Here is a 20,681-nt window from a genome sequence, read left to right as displayed (position 1 = left end):
AAGCAATAATATTTAAATGTGAATGCTTATCCAATCCAATTGTGTTTCAACGACAAGAAATTATTTTGTACAAAAGTCATTGAGAACAAGATCTCACGTGCTCTAAGATGTGGACAATATTTAATGATAATAATAATAAAATATAATTAATTAAAAAAAATATTTATAATTAATAATAAAATAAAAAATAGTTCTTCCTAAACCTAATCTAGAAATCCATTTAATTGGTCAATGAATTTCTAAAATATATAAATGAAATATTTGTTAGCTTAATACACTCCAACTAATTACTCATTATTATAATAGTCTAAATGTAGAGAGTGTTGACTATGAAATATTTTTATTAGAATAATTTAAATGAACATAATATTATCCAAAAATATATATTTTTTAAAATTAAGAATTACTATTGTATGAGATAAAGATAAACTTAATAATTAATACACACTCCTACTAATGTGAGACAAAAAGAGTATATATTTGAAAATGAGTATATTCTATAAGTTTTCATATATAGACTTGACTTTTCTAAATACAACATGTATATATATATATATATATAATGGCCAAAAATAAAACATTTTGAAAGAAGTCTTGAGAATAAAAAATTGAAGGTCAATAATAGATATAAGTATTTTTTTTTTTCCTTTTCAAAGTTTATTATATAATTTTCTTTTTCTTTAAATAAAAATAATAGATAAGCATGGTTTTTGCATCATCTTTTTCATATTATGATGATGTAAGTTGCATCATATCTTCTAGAATTGTGAATAATGATGTTGACACAAAATTATATATTAATTTTTTTTTTATAAAAATACAAATAATCTTCTTGTTTAGGCTTATCTTTTAGCCTTATATACATTAGTAGTGAGAGTATAATACTTATAATTTAATAAGTTAGTACAATGTATAATATTCCACTTTAATTTATCTGTTTTGTGACAAAAGATTTATTTATAAATATGATTATCGAAAATTAAAGCGATTTTAGTATTAATCAAATATGAGACACATATTCTTTTACGCGAAATTGTTATTATTGGTGTTACTTTAGATTTCAGTGAATTAAATAAAGAATAAAATAGTTGGAAAAAAAACAATTTATCTAAAAATATTAAAAGTAAAGTAAAGAAATTGCAAACATCTTACATAATTAAAAGTTGTAATTAAGTATAGAGAAAATTATATTATGAGTAATCTCTTATTTTATTATATTCTTTAATCATCTGATTAAATATTGAATTTTCAATTAATAGTTATTAGTATGTAACTATGTATCCTCCTCTGGTCATTAAGTAGTTGATTCCTAACTCATGGTGTCATGATTAAAAAATATTTTTAAAAATTATAAGCAATATTTAATATTTTTATATGTAATGTTTTTAAAACTTTTTTTTTTAGTGTTCGGATTTTATTAGAATTTCAAATATGGCCTTTCAAATTTTATAATTTTAGGTTAATTATTTTTAAGTTATACAAAACGAAATTTTATTTTAAATAGTCTGGATTTTTCATTCTTCGAAATTCGATAGTTAAATTAATGACATGAATCTTTTATTTATTTATAAATAACACATAGTTAATGGAACTTGAACTGTTAAAAACTTGTGACAAAACATTTTTTGATATAATTTTAACAATAAAAATCTCGAGATTGAAAATATCAATTCATAAGAGCCCTAATTTTATTTAAATCTTGAATTTATTTTTCTGAAAAACCGAAATCAAACAAGTAAAACGCGGGTGACGAACGCGGGTGATGAACGCGGACGAAACTCGTTTTCAGACTTTTCATTCATTTTCAGTCTTTTCTCTTTATTTATTTCTAGGGTAGAAGAAAGATCGAATCGGATTGGCTGATTCATGAAAAAGATGTCATTTTTGTTTAATTATAATGAAATGACGATGAGGGTGTGGCAGTGTGTATCTGGATTTTGATCTTCTCTTTGTCCCTACTTTCTTAAACCCATTTGAAAATTTGCACCACTCTCCAATCCAATGGACCCAATCACTAAATTCCTTCTTATAAATCACTTCCAAACTATCAGACTAGACTTTCATCGTCTTCAACTGGAATCTCCCTTGTCCGTACCCTAGTAGAGAGAAGAAACAAGGTAAAAGAGATGCCGCAAAACCCAGATCAGTAAGACCATCTAGTACCCAGTTCAAAGGGTAGACGGATGTGTCAACTTCCCTTAAAAAGGTAATCTGATTTTCATCATAACTTGATAAAGTGCCCTTCTTTCTGACCGGTGTTTCAATTCTCAGTGCAGTGTCGGAGACAATGAGGATGCGCGATGACTCCAATTCAACTGATTCCGAATTGAATAGAACTGAGGTGAGTTCAATTTCTTCATGTATTTTTTCAGGGTTAGATGATCATTCTTAAAACATCATGATGGACTGTTGTGTTGACTATTTCCAGATGAATGATGATGATGATGATGATGTTCAATCGGCTCTGAAAAACCAAACATCAAATCATAATGACTACAGGAATCCGTGAGTGGATAAGACTGATTCTTTTCAAAGTTGAGCAACTCTATTTGGGTTAATCTGAATAGCTCATTCTTAATTATGATCATCTGTACTCTGTAGGAGTTTTGAAACCCTGCAGCTGAAATTCCAAAACAAACCCTCTAGTGAAGTATTGACTGGAAGGGAAATTTGCGGAGACAGATGTTCGAAGATTCAGGTGGTTCTTGTTGATCGGAAAACAGGACACATAGTCAACTCTGGCCCCGAATCATCTTCAGAAGTGGAAATTGCAGTTTCCGTTGTGAGAGGACCACTTGAGAAAGGGCTTATAGGGAATGTACGATTCAACCTTGAAAATGGAATTGGATTTCTCCATAATGTGCGGTTTACGCATACTAAACTTTGGACTAGGAAGTGTGAAGTTCGGTTGATTGCAAGAATCACTGGTCATAACAGAAATAGAGTGGAAGAAGGAAAGAGTGAATCATTTACTCTCTTGGATCAACGTTCAAAAGGTAAGTTTTTGAGCTTTCTCTTCACTCTCTTCCCCTAGAGATCAAGAAAACACAATTCTTTTTTGTGCAGTGAATGGGAAGCACGATCCACCAACTCCATCTGATGAAATCTGGCGACTGAGGGCCATTCAGAAGGATGGCCCATTCCATGGTAACTTAAATCGAGAACAAATTATTACTGTAAAGGATTTGTTGATTCTACTCAATACAGATCAGCAGAAGCTGAAAGATGTAAGGAGATTGATTCCTTTCTTTTCTTATATGCTGTTTTAGAAAATTACACATCATGATGAAGATGGCTAACTAAGCTTGTGTTATGAGAAGTGATTAATTGAGTTGTGTATTGCAACAGATGGTTCATTTTAGAACTAGTTTCTTGATTTTCTTTCTAACTGATAATTCCTGGATCCAACAGATCCTTGGCCCTGGCTTCCATGGTAACAATTGGAACACTATGGTGAACCATGCTCGGAATTGTGAAGTTGATCAGAGTCTACTCTTGTATTGGTCTCCCATATCTCTGCACAAGATTGGGGTTGTTTTTAATTCTGTGGGACTATTGACTGGACTATTTATTGAAAACGAGTATACTAGGGCTGAGAGGCTGCCAACAGCCCAGAAGGCAAGTATTTCTCGCATTTTTCTTATTGTAGAATTTTGGAATAATAATTGTGACTATGTTTTGTTTTTTCGTAGTGAACTGGATTTGTTTTCCAATCTAATGGTTGATTGATTCTCACACAGACCCCATTTGAAAACACTTTTTTGTTTTTGAATTTAGATATAGAATTGAAACGTTTTGGAAACTAAACTTAGTGAATGACAATTTCAGAAATTTATCGGCTGTTTCTCGTATGGATCCAGATCCAGATATTGAAACAAAAATTATAAGTGTTTACTAATAGGGCCTAAAATATTTGTGTTGTAGAATCTCTAGGGACTTTAAAAATTATAAGTGTTTACTAATAGGGCCTAAAGTATTTGTGTTCTTTGATAACTTTTGCAATCACAATCCTTCGTATTATGAGATCTTATTTACACTTCTTCTGAAACTATTCACTGTCTTTTGCTAGACTTTTTTCGACAGGTCTAGAGTGTACGATATTTAGGTTAGAACTATTCATTTTTGTCAGTTCCATTCCCAAAGTTCTATAAATTTCCTAGGTCTTTGGTCTCGAACTCCTAAGCTAGCTTATTTTTTAGCTGCAAAGTTTGTGCATCAAAGTTTCTTGTATGATATTATCATTAACATAAACAATTAAAACACCCAACTTGTCCTTAGATTTTTAATAAACAAGATGTGCTCATTGTCTTCATTCATACCCACATGACCATTATCGAAACAACTAATATTCATCAAGAATCGGAATCCATCTAATTTCTTCCTAATGGTTGTTTGTTCAGGATGTGGCCCTTCAACTAATAAGATCTGCATTTGCCGATGCTGAGAACATTAGTTGTTTCGATAATGAGGCCTCTCTATCCAAGACCTTTTCAGATCTGTCAATCGCTTCTACTGCTTTCAACATTATTCCTAATTTTCAGGAGGCTAATGGAAGCTTAGATTTACAACAGGCTTCCTCCTTTTCTAAAACTATCTCTGATAAAAACCAGACACTCTGCCCCTGGTCAGAATTGAACTATGATGAGTTTGATCATCTTGATCATACTAACTCAATTTGTGATACAGAGTCGATGTTTCAGGCATTCGCACAGGACGAACGCTCGAGATTTTCTGATGATCACGCAGAAGTTCCATCTTCTGCTAATGCTGACATTACCATGGACGTGGTTCCGAGAAAATGTGTTCCGAAAAGTAACAGGGCTCATATGAGGTGGAAAATACTTTCTAGCGTGATGAGGTTAGTTTCTGTTCGAAAGAAAGGTGAGGAGAAACAAGTTGGATCTACTAGTAGTGAACAAGTTAAGTCTTCGGACTACTGTGTGGATGAGCATCTGCAGCTTTTGGAATCTGAAAGCAAGGAAGACAGAGAATCTGCTGTTAACGAGATTCTGCGTGATTTTACTGCTGGAGCGATGATGAATAAGGCTCAGAGAAAATATGTCCCGAAAAGAGATATAGCTCAGAGAAAATGGAGGGTGTTATCCAGTGTAATGAAGTTCTGCTCTTTACGCAATGGTCGAATGCTAAACGGGCAAACTGCTCATTTTGGTTCAACTGAGGACAATGATGACGATGATGGTGATGGCAGTTCAACTGCTGACTTCTGATCATTCTGAGTAAGAAAATTTGCAAAGGAGGTTGTTTCGGTTGATAGGAGTAACATGCTTCAGTTATTTTTAGTATTCTTATGAGGCTTTTATATCATGTCATCTAGAAAAGCCACCAATTGTTATCCCTCATATGACTAAACTAGTATTACCTTATTTTGATGTAATTCGGTCAATAAAAACCATTCTATTGTCATTATTGAGCATGGTGGTTGATGCCTATATTATTAATGATTATTGAATATATTATTCAACTGGTATAAGCCAAGAGTTGACAGCTTCAAACAGTTCATTGAAAGACAAAGACTTTATTGATCAGGTGTCAATTGCCAACTACTCTCTCTATCTGTATCTTCTTCCAGCCTTTCAGTATCTTTGCAGAAAATCCCTATTAGGTCATCAAGAACCAAATATTAAGAGGTGGAGTGTATCGATTATCATTAGTAATCTTGAGAGAAAATGGCGATATATGGAGGGACAACTCAGAAATGCAAGTCTTGCGAGAAGACAGTATATTTGGTGGATCAGTTGACTGCAGACAGTAGAGTTTATCACAAGGCTTGTTTTAGATGCCATCACTGTAAGGGAACTCTCAAGGTATAATGAAACCAATCTTTGATCTTCTTTTCTCTCTAGGGGTTAATGGATCTGGCTGGTTTGAGTATTTTTGAATTAGTAATGAGTTTTCATTCTCATCAGCTGAGCAATTATAGCTCCTTCGAGGGTGTGCTGTATTGCAAGCCTCATTTCGATCAACTCTTGAAGATGACAGGCAGCTTGCAGAAGAGTTTCCAAGGCATGCATATTTAAGTCCATTTGGGGATCACTTTATCGATCTGAGTTAATTTGGACAAGAAAATGTGAATAAATGTTCTTTGAAACACTTTTTTTTTGTTTAATGTAACTTAATTAGACATATTCATAAAAAAAAATCACATTTCTGTCCAAACTCAGCTCCAGGTCTATAAAGTGTTTACAAATGGGTTGTCGATAATTAATCCCATTTCTAATTAACGTCACATTTCAGGTGGTTCGCGACAGGTTAGATCTGCAGATCAGGTCCAAACCAACAACAAAGTTTCAAGATTATTTGTTGGAACTCAAGATAAGTGTGTTGCGTGCAAGAAAACAGTCTATCCAATAGAAAAGGTAGGTGCATTAGTATTGTATATATATATATATGATGTGATACGTATGTCTAAAGTTCGATTTCTACTTAAAACACATTTTGAATCACGGGAGTAGGATGTTATGGTCTAAATATAAAGTGTATATGTGAATATAATTGTTATACCTTGAATTAAAATTATGTATAAATTTTGAATATAAAAGATAAAAAAATTATATTGAAATGAGTAGTAAAGAATTAATGGAGGAAGATAGAACTCTAACCGTTATGTGAATACAATGGAGATGAGAGAACATGAATTAACCTTCCTTTGGTTGATATTTGAATGATTAGCCTTAACTGTTTTTTCTGCCAGAATCAGTTCCTATCAACCTGTCAAGCCCAACTGTTTCTGCTTTATTCTGTTACTAATAATTGTTGTCATACTTTCTGTCTTTATTCAATTAACTACTAGTAACTTTAACATCCACCTTAGTGCATTAGCCCTAGTATCCTTTCCCCGTGTATCATTGCTCTCTCCTTCAATTCGTTCGTTCGCGAACGACAATAGTAGAAGATTCAGTTGAAACTTAAAAACATCCGTTGGCTCTTCGAACCATATGAATTACCGGAATTGCTTCCTTAGGCTATCGGTTGGTTACACAAACCATAGAAAGTATATGCAACTCATCAACAACTTATGACCAAAACTTCTTCGAATATAACTTTTATTATTGGGTGGTTCTTCAAACCACAAAAAGTATCGCACTTCTTGTTTTGAATCAAGACATGATTGAAATATATGGTCGTTGGCCAAGATTTGGTCATCGAGACTTTCAAATGCATCACCTGTCAAAGCAAATTGAGCTATGCCTCGGTCAACTTGATCACAATCGTATGTATTAACGTATGTCGATTGCACTTTCGATTCGTTAATCACTATTAGTGCCATTTCGTTTTCCAAGACTAATTTTGGGATTTGTAAGGAAATAATCGACAATTTTAAAGTACTGCATATCTCTTCTTCAAACCCAAAATTGTCGCATTTTGTCTCATATACCTCTTGAGTCTCCACTTTTACTTCATCCACACTGGTTTGTTGTGCCACTTGAAGAATCGGACTTGAGTTCTTCAATTCGTCAAAATAGTTCCGATTTTTTTTCTAAAACATTCATTGATTATTGAAGTGTTTCGCTTCTGTATTGCAGCCAACATTTCTTCCTTTCGGTCGAGTCGTTTATCATTTTAATCTAATCTTTTATCATTTTCTTTGAACTTCAAACACATCTCTTTTAGCTCGTTTTGAGTTTCGTCATTTCCGACTAATTGAGTTCTTGGGCATTTTGTACTTCAAAAAAGACTTCTCTTTTCTTAAGAAAATATTTAGTTAGACCAAAAGTATATCCAAACAGTGACAACCAAAACTGATGGGGAGATACAGTTCCAACTATATGCTATCCACCTTTCTTGTCCTCACTGGTGTCTTTGACAATCAGGACAAAATCGGAAAACAGAAACGATGTTGGCGGTCGCTGGGTTTAACAAAGGTTGATTACAATCACATAAGTGATCGCAATCGTGTGAATATTGCGAACTCAGATTCGCGATCGCGCCAAAAGAATATACAGTTCTGCGACGATCTTCATTCTTTGCAGCACTTCTTCTTCTTGAGTGATTCGATTAGGATTTCTAAGCAGCGGAACTTTCTTCTTCTTGAGTGATTTGATTAGGATTCTTGTGAACTGTTTCAAACAGCAACTAAGGAGGTAATTTCAGACAAATGACTCAAATACAAATCTGCTTCAACTATAAACCTCAATTTGTACACACTATTTTGTTAAGAACGAGCTCTGATATCACTGTTATACCTTGAAGTAGAATTATGTATAAATTTTAAATATAAAAGAGTTATATTGAAATGAGTAGTGAAGATTTAGTGAAGGAAGATAGAACCCTAACGGTTAGTGAAGAAAATGGGGATGAGAGATAATATGAATTAACCTAAGAGTTTAACCAATTGATCACCTTCCTGTTTGGCTGATATTTGAGTGCTTAGTCTTAACTGTTTTTCCCGCGAAAATCAGTTCCTGTCTGGCCCAATTGTTTTTGCTTTATTCTGTTACTAGTAACTGTTCGTTGTATTTTTCGTCTTTATTCAATTAACTAGTAAAGGTAACATTCATCTTGGTGCATTAATCCTAATATCCTTTCACCGTGTATCAATAACCTAACATTTGTCAAATACTATGTTTTAGGTGACTGTCGATGGAATATCATACCATAATGCTTGTTTCAAGTGCTATCACGGAGGATGTGTGATAAGCCCGTCGAACTTCGTGACCCACGAGCAACGTCTATACTGCAGGCACCATCATTCTCAGCTCTTCAAAGCCAAGGGAAATTTCAGCCAACTTGGCAAGCTTCAAGTCATCTAAAATGGAGTACTTGAATATTTGATGAGAATTTTTAGTAAGATTTGCTATTTGTTTTTATGAATTATAAAGCTTTTGTGCCATTTTATTATATGTTGGAAATGAGATATTTTAGCTGATTTATAATATTTAGAATTTGAATTTGATTCTCAATTAAAAAGAAATGTGTTATCATTACTATATATAGGGTAAGTGCAAATTTTGTTTAAATTAAAAAAAAAAAGAAAAAAAGTTGATAGTATAATAATTTAATTAAAAAGAATCTAGGCATTAGATTGAATATTTGAATGGAATGGAATGGAATGATGATGATTATGATATTTGGCTATATAATAGGAGGCTCATCTGAGAATGATGATGAGCATGCTACAACTTTTTCCATTTTAAAGTATAAAGTTATCTATTTGATTTGTTTTATATGGAGGGAGGAGACAATAAAATAAATAAAGAAAGAATCTTTATTCTTTTGTTGTTGTTACCTTGGAAGTGTAACCAAACAAACAACAAATTGATGTTGTTGGTCTGTAACACTGAAAAAAGAAAAAAAGAGATAATTGGGATAATCAATATCTAATGCTGGCCATTGAATTTTATAGCTCTTGAGAATTCATAATCATTAAATCTTCTTTCTTTTATTTTCATGCTGCTGGTTATCATTGTTCTCAGTCAACACAAATGTACACGCCGGCCGGACGGCTTATACTTTTTAATTCCACACCTTTTTTATATCATGCTTTTTCAACTTTACTCAAAACCCCTTTTTTCAAATATGTTTTGTAATTGGGGTGTTTTTTATTCTCATAAGAATTTAGTGAAACCCCAATTTAAATGAGTGTCTTTAGTAAACAAAGATCAATTTTTTTGGTCTTTTCAATAAATCTCTACCACTTTATTAGACTAATACTTCAATACAAGTTGTATGTACGATTGTAGTGAATAAATTTGAATGAATAATGTTTATTTAAGAAAGGTTTAATTTTCAAATTGAGACTCCTTATTATGACCTGAGATTTTGGACAATTTTATTCAAATTTTATAATACGGGTTTCTTATTTTAAAACATATTTAAGTTAGAGAAATGATTAGGTGAGGGAATGACTTGGCATAATCTTATTCACTGAAAAATCAAATAATTTCTCTTTTTTCTCTCTTTCATCCCACTTTTACATTTTTCAACCAATGAAGGTGATGTCAAGTTATTCCCTCACCAAATTTTCTCTCTCTATCACTCCTCTTTAAGTTATTATCTGTGTAACATTTATAAATAAATAATTAAATAAAAAAAATTATATTATTAATTTAGCTACCGAATTCAACGAAACGAGAGTACCGAATTTCAGATAATTATAAATATCAAATAGATAATAAGTTAATGACGTTTGAAATCGTCGAAACACAATTAAAATCGTCGAAACACAATTTTAAAATTACGAATTTTGAAAGAATTATGTCCGAAAATCCCATTAACCCACACAATAAAGAGCCCAAGTGTAACATGTTTGATATTTTACTTATCAATACCCATCAATAATATTTTTTTTAAAATAAATGAGAACCTAAATAAAAGAATATTATTATGAGATTAGAGAAATGAATAAAGATGCATGTGAGGATGTGGTGATTACAGCTAGCTAGTGAGCTAATAATAAGAGTGCATCTTCTTCTTCACCTGGAAAAATGGAATCTATTTTCTTTCTGTTGCAGCTCGTACATTTTTCAGATCCCTTCTTTTGTACGAATTGTAATTAAATTATTAATTTAGGTTTTTAAATCATTGCACACTTCTATGAATCTTCTATTATTATTAGATAGATTAATCATAATTTGGAAGTGAAGATCATCATCATCATCTCTAAAACTAACTCAGATCCACAGTTACATCAAATTCATTTTCTCCTCCTTTCTTTCTTTCATGTACAACTAAGTAAAAGTGAAGATTATCTTAACTCTTAATTGCTTGCTTGTGATCATCATCATCGATCAGCTTGTAGATTCAGAGATGCTCCTCAATGAAGGTTGCCATGTTCTTGATGGTTTTGCACCTGCTGATGATTGTTTGTTATGACGATGATGATGATGACGCCTTTCATCATGTTTCATTACCTGTTGTGTTAATTCATTAGAAATTGTATCAGGATTCAGGTCGACAGAATCACAAATCATTGTAGAATTGAGATGAGACTGATCCAGATCAGAAGTTTAATTTAATCTATACCTGATCAGTTTTCTGATCTCCACTTGACCTAATTCGTCCAGCCGATACATCAAATTCACATCCAAGCTTCTCTTTAATCATCTCCTCTCTCTGCTCTCCAGATTCCGTTTCCTTCTTCTTCATCTTCGCATACTTCTTCGCCCACAGTCCTTTCATCACCTCTGCAAATCATCAAAAACATATTAAATTGATTGATTGATTGATTAATCGATTGATGATGATCTATTCAATTGATCGATCGAGTACTAAAACTAACCTTCATTACTTATGAGCCTGTAAACTTGACCTAGGATTAACGTATCAGTCGGCCGGAGTAGCTTAATCCTTGTAACTCTAACCGGTGCGGTGGAAGAAGCATTCGCCGGCTTTGTTGTTGGTGCGGGGGCGGTGGAAGATGACGAATGAGGATTGTATAAGGTGGTGGTTGTGAGAAGAAGAGCAACATAATGGCCTGGATTCGTCTTCATAATCTCACTTGCCGCCACCGGCCAATACATCTTCTCCACTCTTCCGCCTCCTGGTTGTTGTATCATCAAAGCTGCATTATCGATAGCTTGGCAGTTTCCCATTCTCTCTTTCTCTCTTTATAACAGTTTCTCTCTCTCACTATAACAGTAAATTATTGAAACTGAATGAATGAAGGAAGAAAGGACTCAGGAGAATAGTCTCCTTCTATAGGCAGGCACCAAGCTTTGAATAATAATAATGAGGAAACCAAACAGTGCCTTGTGGGGTATATGATAGAGTATGAGCAGTAGCATGGTAACTCGGTGAAGACGCAGAGTTTTTGTCTAGTAAGTGAAGAGCGTGACAGATTTTAATGAGTGGCCATTCCCTGACGTGGCAGGATGTGCCTTGTGGGTTTTGTTTAACTCCTGACAAATAAAATAAATTTTATTTATAAAACTGCAAAAGGAAAAAGATGAAAATTTGGTACAATTATTTGTATTCTCTTTTTTGTGTAACTACTTTAATACAATCATTGTTTATTTATTTTTGTAATAATACTAATGTTTTGATTTTTTTTTTTAAATAAAATTATTACTGTAATTTGAATTAATTATGAATTAGTTTGATACAGTTCGTATACAAATATAATTTAAATGCATATTAAGTTCTTACATAACACAGTAACAATTAAATTGACACAAATAAATTAAAAAAAAACACATATTTGAGCGTTTATTTATCAAATAATAAGATAAAACGATTAAACTTATCAAATACATTGAATAAGCTCCACATTGATGAGCTACCTTCTCTGAACCCATAATTTTTTTTTACAAAACTACCCTTTATAAGATTTGAACACACAGTGTCAACCTAGGGTGAGGCAAGTTACCTAGCCGGGCTTCATATATTTTTTTAAAAAAAAACTACCCTTCACAATATTTAAAGATGCCACCGTTCAATTAGACCATTTAACCAACTAAATTATATTTTTTATTAATTTAAATAAAAAAATAATTGTATAATATTATATTTTCAATATAAGATATAAGTTAAAAAAAAAATAAAAATTAACATTTTGCTTAGGACACCCAAATTTCGGAACCGACCGCCCTACAAACACACCTAGCATTAACGTTTTACATAAATTTAACCATATATGAAAATATAGTCCAAAATGATAATGTTAAAAGACAAATAATCAAGAGTATAATAATTGGCTATTATGAAGAGAGTGCACGAGCCTAAGCATGCACTTCCTTTGTATATGATCACTGCTCTACGTAAAATTATTGCAAAAAGTAGGGGACCATCAAAAGTTAAATGATTCATGTTGGGCTGTAATTTGGATTGCTACATTCAAACCAGGACCCACCCAATTGACTCGGGTAAATGGATTTAATTAAAATTTAATTTATTAAATAACAACATATCATAGAAGCATTAAAAAAATGCTCTACACTGAACTATATACTTAACAATAAATTATTGTGCAAGTATTTTTTTAAAACAAAACAAATTTTGGTTTCATACCAATGAGACTAATGTGTTAGTTTTATTTATTTTTATAATAGAAATCTTCTTGGAAACGTATTTTTAATATATTTTATATCTAGATTCAAAACATAAAAAACAATGCATTAAATAATTATTAAAAAGCAAATTAAAATGTAAAATTTTCAAAAAAAAATGTGTTTCTCTCTCCACGTCATCTTCCATGATTTCTGGTTACCACCTCCACTGGTCCACGTTTGCCTGTTTTTTTTTATGTACGGATATATTCTTTAGTCTTTGTTTGATTCCTAATTCATCGAGTTTTTTCTTTAATTGAATATTCAAACCGGACCCTCCTTTTAATCCGACAAATATTTGCTTCATTGACATTAAAATTGCCCACTAATCTATTATAATCCTAAACCATGTTTTTAATGAAAAAAACTTCATATTCGAAATTGAATTAGTTATTTTTAATTTTTTAAATAATATTTTTGTCACGTTTAAGCGAATTTGTATGATACTAAAACTATTCAATTCTCGAGACCGACCTGAAAATCCACTTGAACAACTAAAAGAACCAGGAATGATTTGTGCATTTCACAAAAAAAAAAGAAAAAAAGCAAGGTCTAATCAACAACAAAAACAAAAGTGGTTTGAATGTGTGATACTTTATAATTATTACCTTACAAAAAAAAATAAGATCAGACAAGAAAAGACAATAATACAAATTTGATTGTACATATATATTCCAGCAAACCATATTCCAAATGTTTTATTTAGGACTAAAAAGTTGATCCCCATTGTCTTCAAAACAAAACAAAACTACAGTTCATTCTTTCATTCATTTTCATCTTCTTCTTCGTACACCTGATCTAGCTAATTCATAAACTAAATAATAATAATTCACAAACTTATTAACAAGCCATTATTATATATATAACCACCCAATGGGTTGGTCGGGATTGGGTAGACAAGTTGTGTCCCTAAGGTCATCTCCAACCCAAATACTCAAACCCAAAATGCAGTAAACATCCTATCAAACAGTAATTCATCTCAACCTAAAAACCCAAACTCAAAATAATATTATCAGAATATTTATTTTTTATAATATTTTTTAATTTTTTCAATATTATTTATATATTGATCTAAAATTACAAATTAAATCCATAACTTTACAATAATTTATTAATTACTTTTAAATTCTCATTCAATTATTTTTTTTTTAAAAATTAGTTATAAATCAATTATTTATACAACTGCATAAAAAGAATTAAACATTATTAAATAAATGTAAATTACATTAATTTACAAACAAAAAAATACAACAAAACAAACTTTATTAAAACATATTTTCCACACATAAAATAGACGTTTTATCAATTTCAATTATCTTAGAGGAAGTGGTGCAAATTTACCATATTATTAATTATATTTTTATTATCCATCTTGTATTTTATATGTAATCGGAATGTCTTTTTCAATTTCTTAGTTATGTAATCGAAATGTCTTTTTCAATTTCTTAATTATGTAATGGATTATCGTATTTTTTAATTTTTTTACGTGTTTTATTTTATTAAAAAAAATTTAAATTATTTTTTATCAATATTGTTTATTATTATAAATTTATAATACGTAAAAAATAAAAAATATAAATATAAACAAATTTAAATATAAGTTAATCATATAAACAAATTAAAATATCATGAATTAAACATATAAATAAATTAAAATATAAATAAATTATATAAATAAATTATATAAATAAATTAAAATATAAATAAATAAAATATGTAAACAAATTAAAATATAAATAAGTTATATAAATTAATTAAAAACAAACTAAAAAGACTGAAATGAAAATTTTTTGAGTATATGAAGAGTATCCCTACATATTTGAGTTTGGAAGAGGGAGATTTTGCAAGAAAACTCAAAATGCAGTTGAGTTTGCAGGTGAGTTAGAGGATTAAAACATATAATAAAGTTGAGTTTGCAGGTGAGTTGGAGATGATTTAAAAGAAATGGTAATGTGGTGGGAATGTGTTTAGCATCCCCTCCCATTCTACTTCGAGCATTTTATATTACCTTCCCGACCAGTTAAGTTTCAAAAAATTCACGTTGAGCATCGTTATATCATATTCTTTAAAAATAATAATAATTCTGTTTATAAAATTATATAAATAATTTTTTTAATATTATATATATTGTACTATACTAAAATTTTATATTATTATAAAAAAAATAACTTGAAACTTTTATAAAATAAATATATATATGGATGATGTTATATATTTAATTATGTTTATTAGTTCGGAATGTGAGATCGGGACGGATAACACCAATATTATTATTGATCCAAAACCAGTAAAATCGGAGAAAACAAATTATAATTGTCATCCCAATTCCTTAATTCATAAACCAAATACAAAACTTATTTATAGAAATTTCTCAATTTATTTCAATTTAATCCCCACACTCAACCTCCTCTTATTGACAAATGGAATTGATAGTACAACATATCATTTATGACTACCAAACATAATTCAATGATCCATTGACAACCATTCATCTACCCATATCAGATATTTACCCATATCAGATATTGACACATTGCAATTATAAATAACATTTATTATCCATCAAACCTAATTTTACCCACAAATCAAAACTCAGCCAACTACTACTACTTAAACAAACAAAAGCAATCTAAGCAAATTATGCTAAAATCATATAAAACAAGAAGTAGGTTAACTATTATTTATAAGTCTTAAAAGTATTCATTTTTCTAAGCAAAACAAACTAAATCATCATTCAAGATGTCTGGTTTAGAACATAATAATATAATACATTAGATGAAAGTCATAAAGAACTCCACAACTTTTGAAGAAGAGGAAGATCGAGTGTTACAAGATTAAACGGATGGAAAATATTTGTTGAGATTGAAAGGAAGAGAGTAGAATTCGTCGCTTCTTGGATCAGTCTTAAACGAACGAAACTTATCCCACCAATGCTTGCCCCTGTCTTTCCTTATACTATCTTTCTTGTGGATAGTGTTGTCTAAGAAAAATGCCAATATACCCGCAACAAATGCTTCCGACGAAAAAGGAACATTGATCATGTCATTGAACTGTCAATAGAGAAAATCAGTAAGTAAATAAACAATAAGCATTTCTCATCATTCAAATTTCATACCCATCTTCCTTCGGTGTGGACTGGACCACGTCCCTTAATTGCAGTGTATTCGTTGAAATATTGAGGGATCGACAGGCCCAAGAAGATAGAGAAGCCCAATATGAATTTCGTTCGGAAGCTGTTCAGATTGCAGAACTGAAGGAATGATAACCCAACCGAACCTGTAGTAGATTCAGTTCAGCAAATGACTGGTATTATTTAATCAACTTTCGAATTTTGCTTGAGAAAAATAGAATTATTCTTACCCACGTAAGCGAATAATATACAGTATAACGCAGCCACAATTGGAGCAGGAATAGAGGCAAATATCGCTCCAAATTTCCCTGAATAATCAAAAACAATATATTTTTAAATGGTTTGTTGTATTTTAAGCTAGATGAAAGCAGCTTACCCAGAATTGAAAAGAAAATCATGAAGACAGCCGATATTTGAACCACCCTTCTACTGCCAACTCGTGTCAAAGCCAAAAGGCCAGCGTTCTCACTGCAGTTCATCATTCATAACCAATTAATGCATAAACAAGATAATTCAAAGAATCAAAGGATTTTTGCTCCACACATTTGCATCAATTCGAAAAAGAGGAACTTTTACTGGATGAGAATTTTTTTGATCATACTGGCATCTAACTGATATCTGTATTTTCTTTTCCCACCCCTTTTGTAAAAAAATTGAACGCCTCTCGCGATCTTTCTTTATCTTAACAAAAAATATTAAACTTACACAGACACAGAAGCACCGGTGATGGTTCCAAAACATCCAGATAGCAAAATTGCAATCCCCTGAAAGAGCCGAAGCCAAGATGAGAATTCAGAGAGAAAACCCAGAAAAAACAAAGAGTTTCATTCATGAAGACAATTTTTTTTTTATACCTGCCAACCAACTCCTCGGCTAAGAATAGAGGGCGGTAAAGGAGTTGCACTAGCATATCTTGCTACAGCATAAAACGCACCTGTGGACTGGTATGGTTCATATCATAAGAAAACAAATACAATCATTTGTTAGTTAAACTGGCAATCTCAAATTCAATATCAGCTCGTTTTTATTTGTTATAACGAGTAATAAAGAGACATCAAACCTCAACTAGGGCAACAAACGAAGTGACCATCATAGCAAACGCTTCACCCGCCTCAAATGAAGGTGTACCCCATTGAAACGGGTAAGGAAATTTTATCCTGTAGAATGAAAGATTCGAAAACCCTATATAAACTCCACATTATTTTAGAAATTCACTTATTGTGTAGATTAAGATGAGCAAGTCTCACCAAGGAGCAGCACCAATAAGACCAGAACGATCAGTGCGACAGCTTATCTGTGTTTTCTGAGGTTTACCATTATAAGCCCCACCGATGGTAAGTATGTAAGCATAGAGCCACACAATTACCACAGTGAATATCACTGCAAAACGGCCAAAGACATCTTTTCCTTTGTGAATAATATGAGGTAAATACTGCAAAAAAAAGGTTGAAAAATCTCAGCTCAATCGGATTAAATGAAGTAATAGAAGAGTTCATTAAATGGACCTAATTACCTGTGAGAAGAAAACCATAAGAATAATAAGTGGAAGCCCAATTTCGATACATTTGGCTACCTAAATATCGTAAACCATTAGTAACTTAAAACTCGTAAAATCTATTGAAAATGAAACTAAGATAAATTTACATATATATACCGTAGGAAAGCCAAATTCGAAAAGTCCAAAACCCGCAAGAGCAACCAAAGGAGCAATCGAAAGCGGACTTAGAAACCTTTGAAAAATCAAATCAAATTCTCAGTTAGAACCCGTTAGAAAAGAGAAATCCAATTTGCTTTAATTACTAGAACAAAAACCTTGCAACGATTCTCCATAAACCACTGAAACCGACAACTATCTGAAGAACTGAAGCAACAATCAGAGCACCTTGGGTAGCCTGCATTATCCTCATGAATCTCTACAACACCAAAAAACAACAAAAATTTGATCAGAAACAAGAATCGATAACAGCACCCAGCCCCTTTCTCCTTCAAAGATACTAAGCAAACCTCTCTGGGATCTGGATCATCGAATCGACCAGACAGAATGATCGAAATCGTAGCTGCAACAAACGTATACGATCCCCCAATTACAGCAGGCAGTCTAGTACCAAATGTTGTTTGTAACAAAGTGTTTATTCCAGATACAAACAGTAGAGTCTGGATAACCTTAGCCTTTTCCTCCTACACCAATAACAAAAACAAAATGAATCCCACAATTTCCTTTTTTAATGTCGGCAACAGCAGAGCTTTAACTTACATTTCCTCCTCCCATTTGAGGAACAAGAGCAGTCGGAATAATAACCGTTGTCCCCAGCATCACTAAGTAATGTTGAAATCCAAGAAGGATTGCCTCGGCTAACATAAAAAAAAGAAACACCCACATGATTAAAGCTATAAAATCAGATCAAATTCGTTCATATTCAATGATTCATGATAAAATACTACATCAAAATGCAGGAGTTAGGTTCAGAGAATCTTATATCCACTTTGAACCTAATTATACAAAAAACCCAACAAGGAAGATTCGAGAATACTTTAGAACAAACAAATATTAGGTTAAAAAAGAAACACTCACGCCATGGAGGAGGACTGGTAATGCAGTAAGAAACATTAGGAAGTTGATCTTTGGGTGGATGAGGCGCTGGTTCTTCAGGCTTCGATGGAGCTCCTCCACCTCCTGCCATAATTTACTCTCTTTACTACACCTTTACAAGATTCGAACCGATCATAAACAACCCAGATCCTGAAATTGGTGAGTAAGATATGAGAATGAAAGTTAGAACTTGAGTGATGAAGAAGAAGAAGAAAGGGCTGAAAATAAGATGACCCAGAAAGCTCAATAACCATATAATAGTGTTAAGATTGAAAAGATGGAAGCCACCTTCCACATGTCTGGTTTCCACTAGGATAGAGAGAGACTGACTGACTGACCCAAATGGATAATCCGTCCGTTCTTTGCTGTAATTATCATAAATTGACTGAAAGGGCCATGTAAAGTAAATTCTTACAGTAAAAAACTGAAATGGTGAAGTTAATTCTAAAACTCAGTCTTCATGGTCAAAGAAACACCCTTTTCACAAATTTTACTACTTAGCCCCAATTCTTATCTTAAATTCGAATTTGGGTCGTTTTTATCGAAGAAAAATTTTGAATTTTGAATTGTGTGAAAAACTATCCAATTTTAGTCAAAATAGGCAAAAACGTTTGTATAATTTTTGTTTTTTAAATTAATTTATCACGTTTTTAAATAAAACGTTTTTTTAATTTACGCCTTTTAATTTGTCAAAGTCGATTTTGGTGACTAAAGAAATGTTTAATCTAATAAACATTTAAGAAAAATTGAATAGATAGATTTGTTACTTTTAAAAAAAAAATTATAACGATGTAACTTTGTGTAAGCTCTACCAATTTGTATATAATTGTATTTTAAATTGAGTGTTTTTTTTGATATATACATGTTCAAAACTGTCAAATATGTTTGAATGTTTAAAAAAATTGTGTTGAGTAAAAATAATTGGAAATATCGGAAAAAAATAGAGAATTGTTATTTTCATTTGTTTGTAAAAAAAATTGTTAAATTATGATAATTAGAACACATAACACACAATTCAAAGTTCGAGCCTAAATTTGTTAAAATATAATAAATTGAGCCTATATTGAAATAAATTCCAAACTTAGTGTTACTAAAAACACCTTTTTATTAATTTTACTTGTATTGTAAGTCATTCTGAAATTAAATTCAAAATTTGGAGAGCATCCAAAGTCAAAAGGTCAAATACAGTAATTAATTAAATAATTAATTAATTGATATAATAAATAAAAGAAAGACCCCGCTTTCATAAAAGGTAACAAAAAGGTGATGCAGAAAGACAACGATAGGTATGTGTTTTCTTTATCACTGATTTAACCTTTTTTATTTTTTATTTTTTATTTTTGTATCTATATAAATTGGATGCAGTAGAGAAGATGAATATGAGAGAATATTGCCTTTACTAAATACTTTTCATATTACACCTTGTTTGATGCTGAGTTTTTTTATTCTAAGCCTTAATTACTTTTAATCATCTCATTATTGAATCTATCAATTAAAATATTACAATAATTTAACTAATTATAATCTCAATAACTTATATTTTTTCAATAAAAATCTTAAATAACCCAATATCAAACAAACTCTTATAATTCATTTTTTGATTTTATCTGTTTTTCCAAAAAAATAAATAAAAAATAAACCTATTTGATAATTAGAAAAAAAAAATAGGGGTGTTTATTGATAAAAATACTCTTACTTTTTTTTTATCTTTCTAATAAAAGATAATCTTAGTAATTTTTATAGATAAAAATAGTAATTAGATAAATGAAGTAATAGTTGAGTTTTAAGTAAAAGTTCATTGAAAACTTAAAGATCAAACAAGACCTAAGTTATAAATGGAATATTTCTCTTTAAAAAAAAGTGTTATAAATGGAATCTATAAAATTTTACAGCTCAATAGATATCAAATTTAGAAAGAAAAAAAAAATCTTGATATATATTGTGTAACTGATTATTG

General features: G+C 31.1%; 4 protein-coding genes across 5 annotated transcripts; 2 read left to right on the top strand and 2 right to left on the bottom strand.

Moving 5' to 3' along the window:
- Positions 1-1,853: 1,853 nt before the first annotated feature.
- LOC124920351 (calmodulin-binding protein 60 A-like) lies at positions 1,854-5,427 on the top strand. Of its 2 annotated transcripts, none has more exons than XM_047460827.1 (7): positions 1,854-2,206; positions 2,277-2,341; positions 2,429-2,505; positions 2,602-2,996; positions 3,067-3,227; positions 3,412-3,618; positions 4,401-5,427. In XM_047460827.1, exons 2-7 carry the CDS (start codon positions 2,288-2,290, stop codon positions 5,226-5,228), a joined length of 1,722 nt encoding a protein of 573 aa, XP_047316783.1. In that variant the 5' UTR covers positions 1,854-2,206; positions 2,277-2,287; the 3' UTR covers positions 5,229-5,427. The 2 variants fall into 2 exon arrangements, with proteins under 2 accessions (XP_047316783.1, XP_047316782.1); XM_047460826.1 differs by having other exon boundaries at positions 2,272-2,341.
- Positions 5,428-5,540: 113 nt separating this feature from the next.
- Positions 5,541-8,844, top strand: LOC124920354 (LIM domain-containing protein WLIM1-like). Its single transcript, XM_047460829.1, has 4 exons — positions 5,541-5,825; positions 5,928-6,024; positions 6,256-6,377; positions 8,592-8,844. Exons 1-4 carry the CDS (start codon positions 5,688-5,690, stop codon positions 8,769-8,771), a joined length of 537 nt encoding a protein of 178 aa, XP_047316785.1. The 5' UTR covers positions 5,541-5,687; the 3' UTR covers positions 8,772-8,844.
- A 1,481-nt stretch (positions 8,845-10,325) lies between these two features.
- Positions 10,326-11,618, bottom strand: LOC124920353. Its single transcript, XM_047460828.1, has 3 exons — positions 11,240-11,618; positions 10,984-11,144; positions 10,326-10,871 (listed from the first exon to the last, which is right to left on the bottom strand). The coding sequence occupies exons 1-3, from the start codon at positions 11,550-11,552 to the stop codon at positions 10,749-10,751; spliced, it is 597 nt and encodes a 198-aa protein (XP_047316784.1). The 5' UTR covers positions 11,553-11,618; the 3' UTR covers positions 10,326-10,748.
- Positions 11,619-15,656: 4,038 nt separating this feature from the next.
- Positions 15,657-19,098, bottom strand: LOC124920350 (nucleobase-ascorbate transporter 6-like). The gene is made up of 15 exons (XM_047460825.1): positions 19,013-19,098; positions 18,707-18,874; positions 18,389-18,486; positions 18,139-18,312; positions 17,947-18,047; positions 17,789-17,864; positions 17,648-17,707; positions 17,382-17,566; positions 17,195-17,291; positions 16,989-17,075; positions 16,840-16,898; positions 16,511-16,602; positions 16,365-16,442; positions 16,120-16,280; positions 15,657-16,054 (listed from the first exon to the last, which is right to left on the bottom strand). Exons 2-15 carry the CDS (start codon positions 18,813-18,815, stop codon positions 15,839-15,841), a joined length of 1,593 nt encoding a protein of 530 aa, XP_047316781.1. The 5' UTR covers positions 18,816-18,874; positions 19,013-19,098; the 3' UTR covers positions 15,657-15,838.
- Positions 19,099-20,681: the final 1,583 nt, after the last annotated feature.

Source organism: Impatiens glandulifera, chromosome 1, assembly GCF_907164915.1.
Source record: "Impatiens glandulifera chromosome 1, dImpGla2.1, whole genome shotgun sequence".
In the NCBI taxonomy this organism is placed as follows: Eukaryota; Viridiplantae; Streptophyta; class Magnoliopsida; order Ericales; family Balsaminaceae; genus Impatiens; species Impatiens glandulifera.
The sequence above is the reverse complement of the archived record's forward strand: the minus strand, read 5'-3'. Positions and strand labels throughout refer to the sequence as shown.

Coding starts and splice junctions, on each gene's coding strand:
- LOC124920351 (XM_047460826.1), top strand. CDS start 2,184: ATGTGTCAACTTCCCTTAAAAAG. Junction 2,506..2,601: donor CATAATGACTACAGGAATCC/GTGAGTGGATAA, acceptor TGTACTCTGTAG/GAGTTTTGAAACCCTGCAGC. Junction 3,619..4,400: donor GGCTGCCAACAGCCCAGAAG/GCAAGTATTTCT, acceptor TTGTTTGTTCAG/GATGTGGCCCTTCAACTAAT.
- LOC124920354 (XM_047460829.1), top strand. CDS start 5,688: ATGGCGATATATGGAGGGACAACTCAGAAATGCAAGTCTTGCGAGAAG. Junction 5,826..5,927: donor ACTGTAAGGGAACTCTCAAG/GTATAATGAAAC, acceptor CATTCTCATCAG/CTGAGCAATTATAGCTCCTT. Junction 6,378..8,591: donor CAGTCTATCCAATAGAAAAG/GTAGGTGCATTA, acceptor ACTATGTTTTAG/GTGACTGTCGATGGAATATC.
- LOC124920353 (XM_047460828.1), bottom strand. CDS start 11,552: ATGGGAAACTGCCAAGCTATCGATAATGCAGCTTTGATGATACAACAA. Junction 11,145..11,239: donor CAGGCTCATAAGTAATGAAG/GTTAGTTTTAGT, acceptor GATGATTTGCAG/AGGTGATGAAAGGACTGTGG. Junction 10,872..10,983: donor GAGATCAGAAAACTGATCAG/GTATAGATTAAA, acceptor TTAACACAACAG/GTAATGAAACATGATGAAAG.
- LOC124920350 (XM_047460825.1), bottom strand. CDS start 18,815: ATGGCAGGAGGTGGAGGAGCTCCATCGAAGCCTGAAGAACCAGCGCCT. Junction 17,708..17,788: donor TCGAATTTGGCTTTCCTACG/GTATATATATGT, acceptor TACGATATTTAG/GTAGCCAAATGTATCGAAAT. Junction 16,055..16,119: donor TCCACACCGAAGGAAGATGG/GTATGAAATTTG, acceptor CTCTATTGACAG/TTCAATGACATGATCAATGT.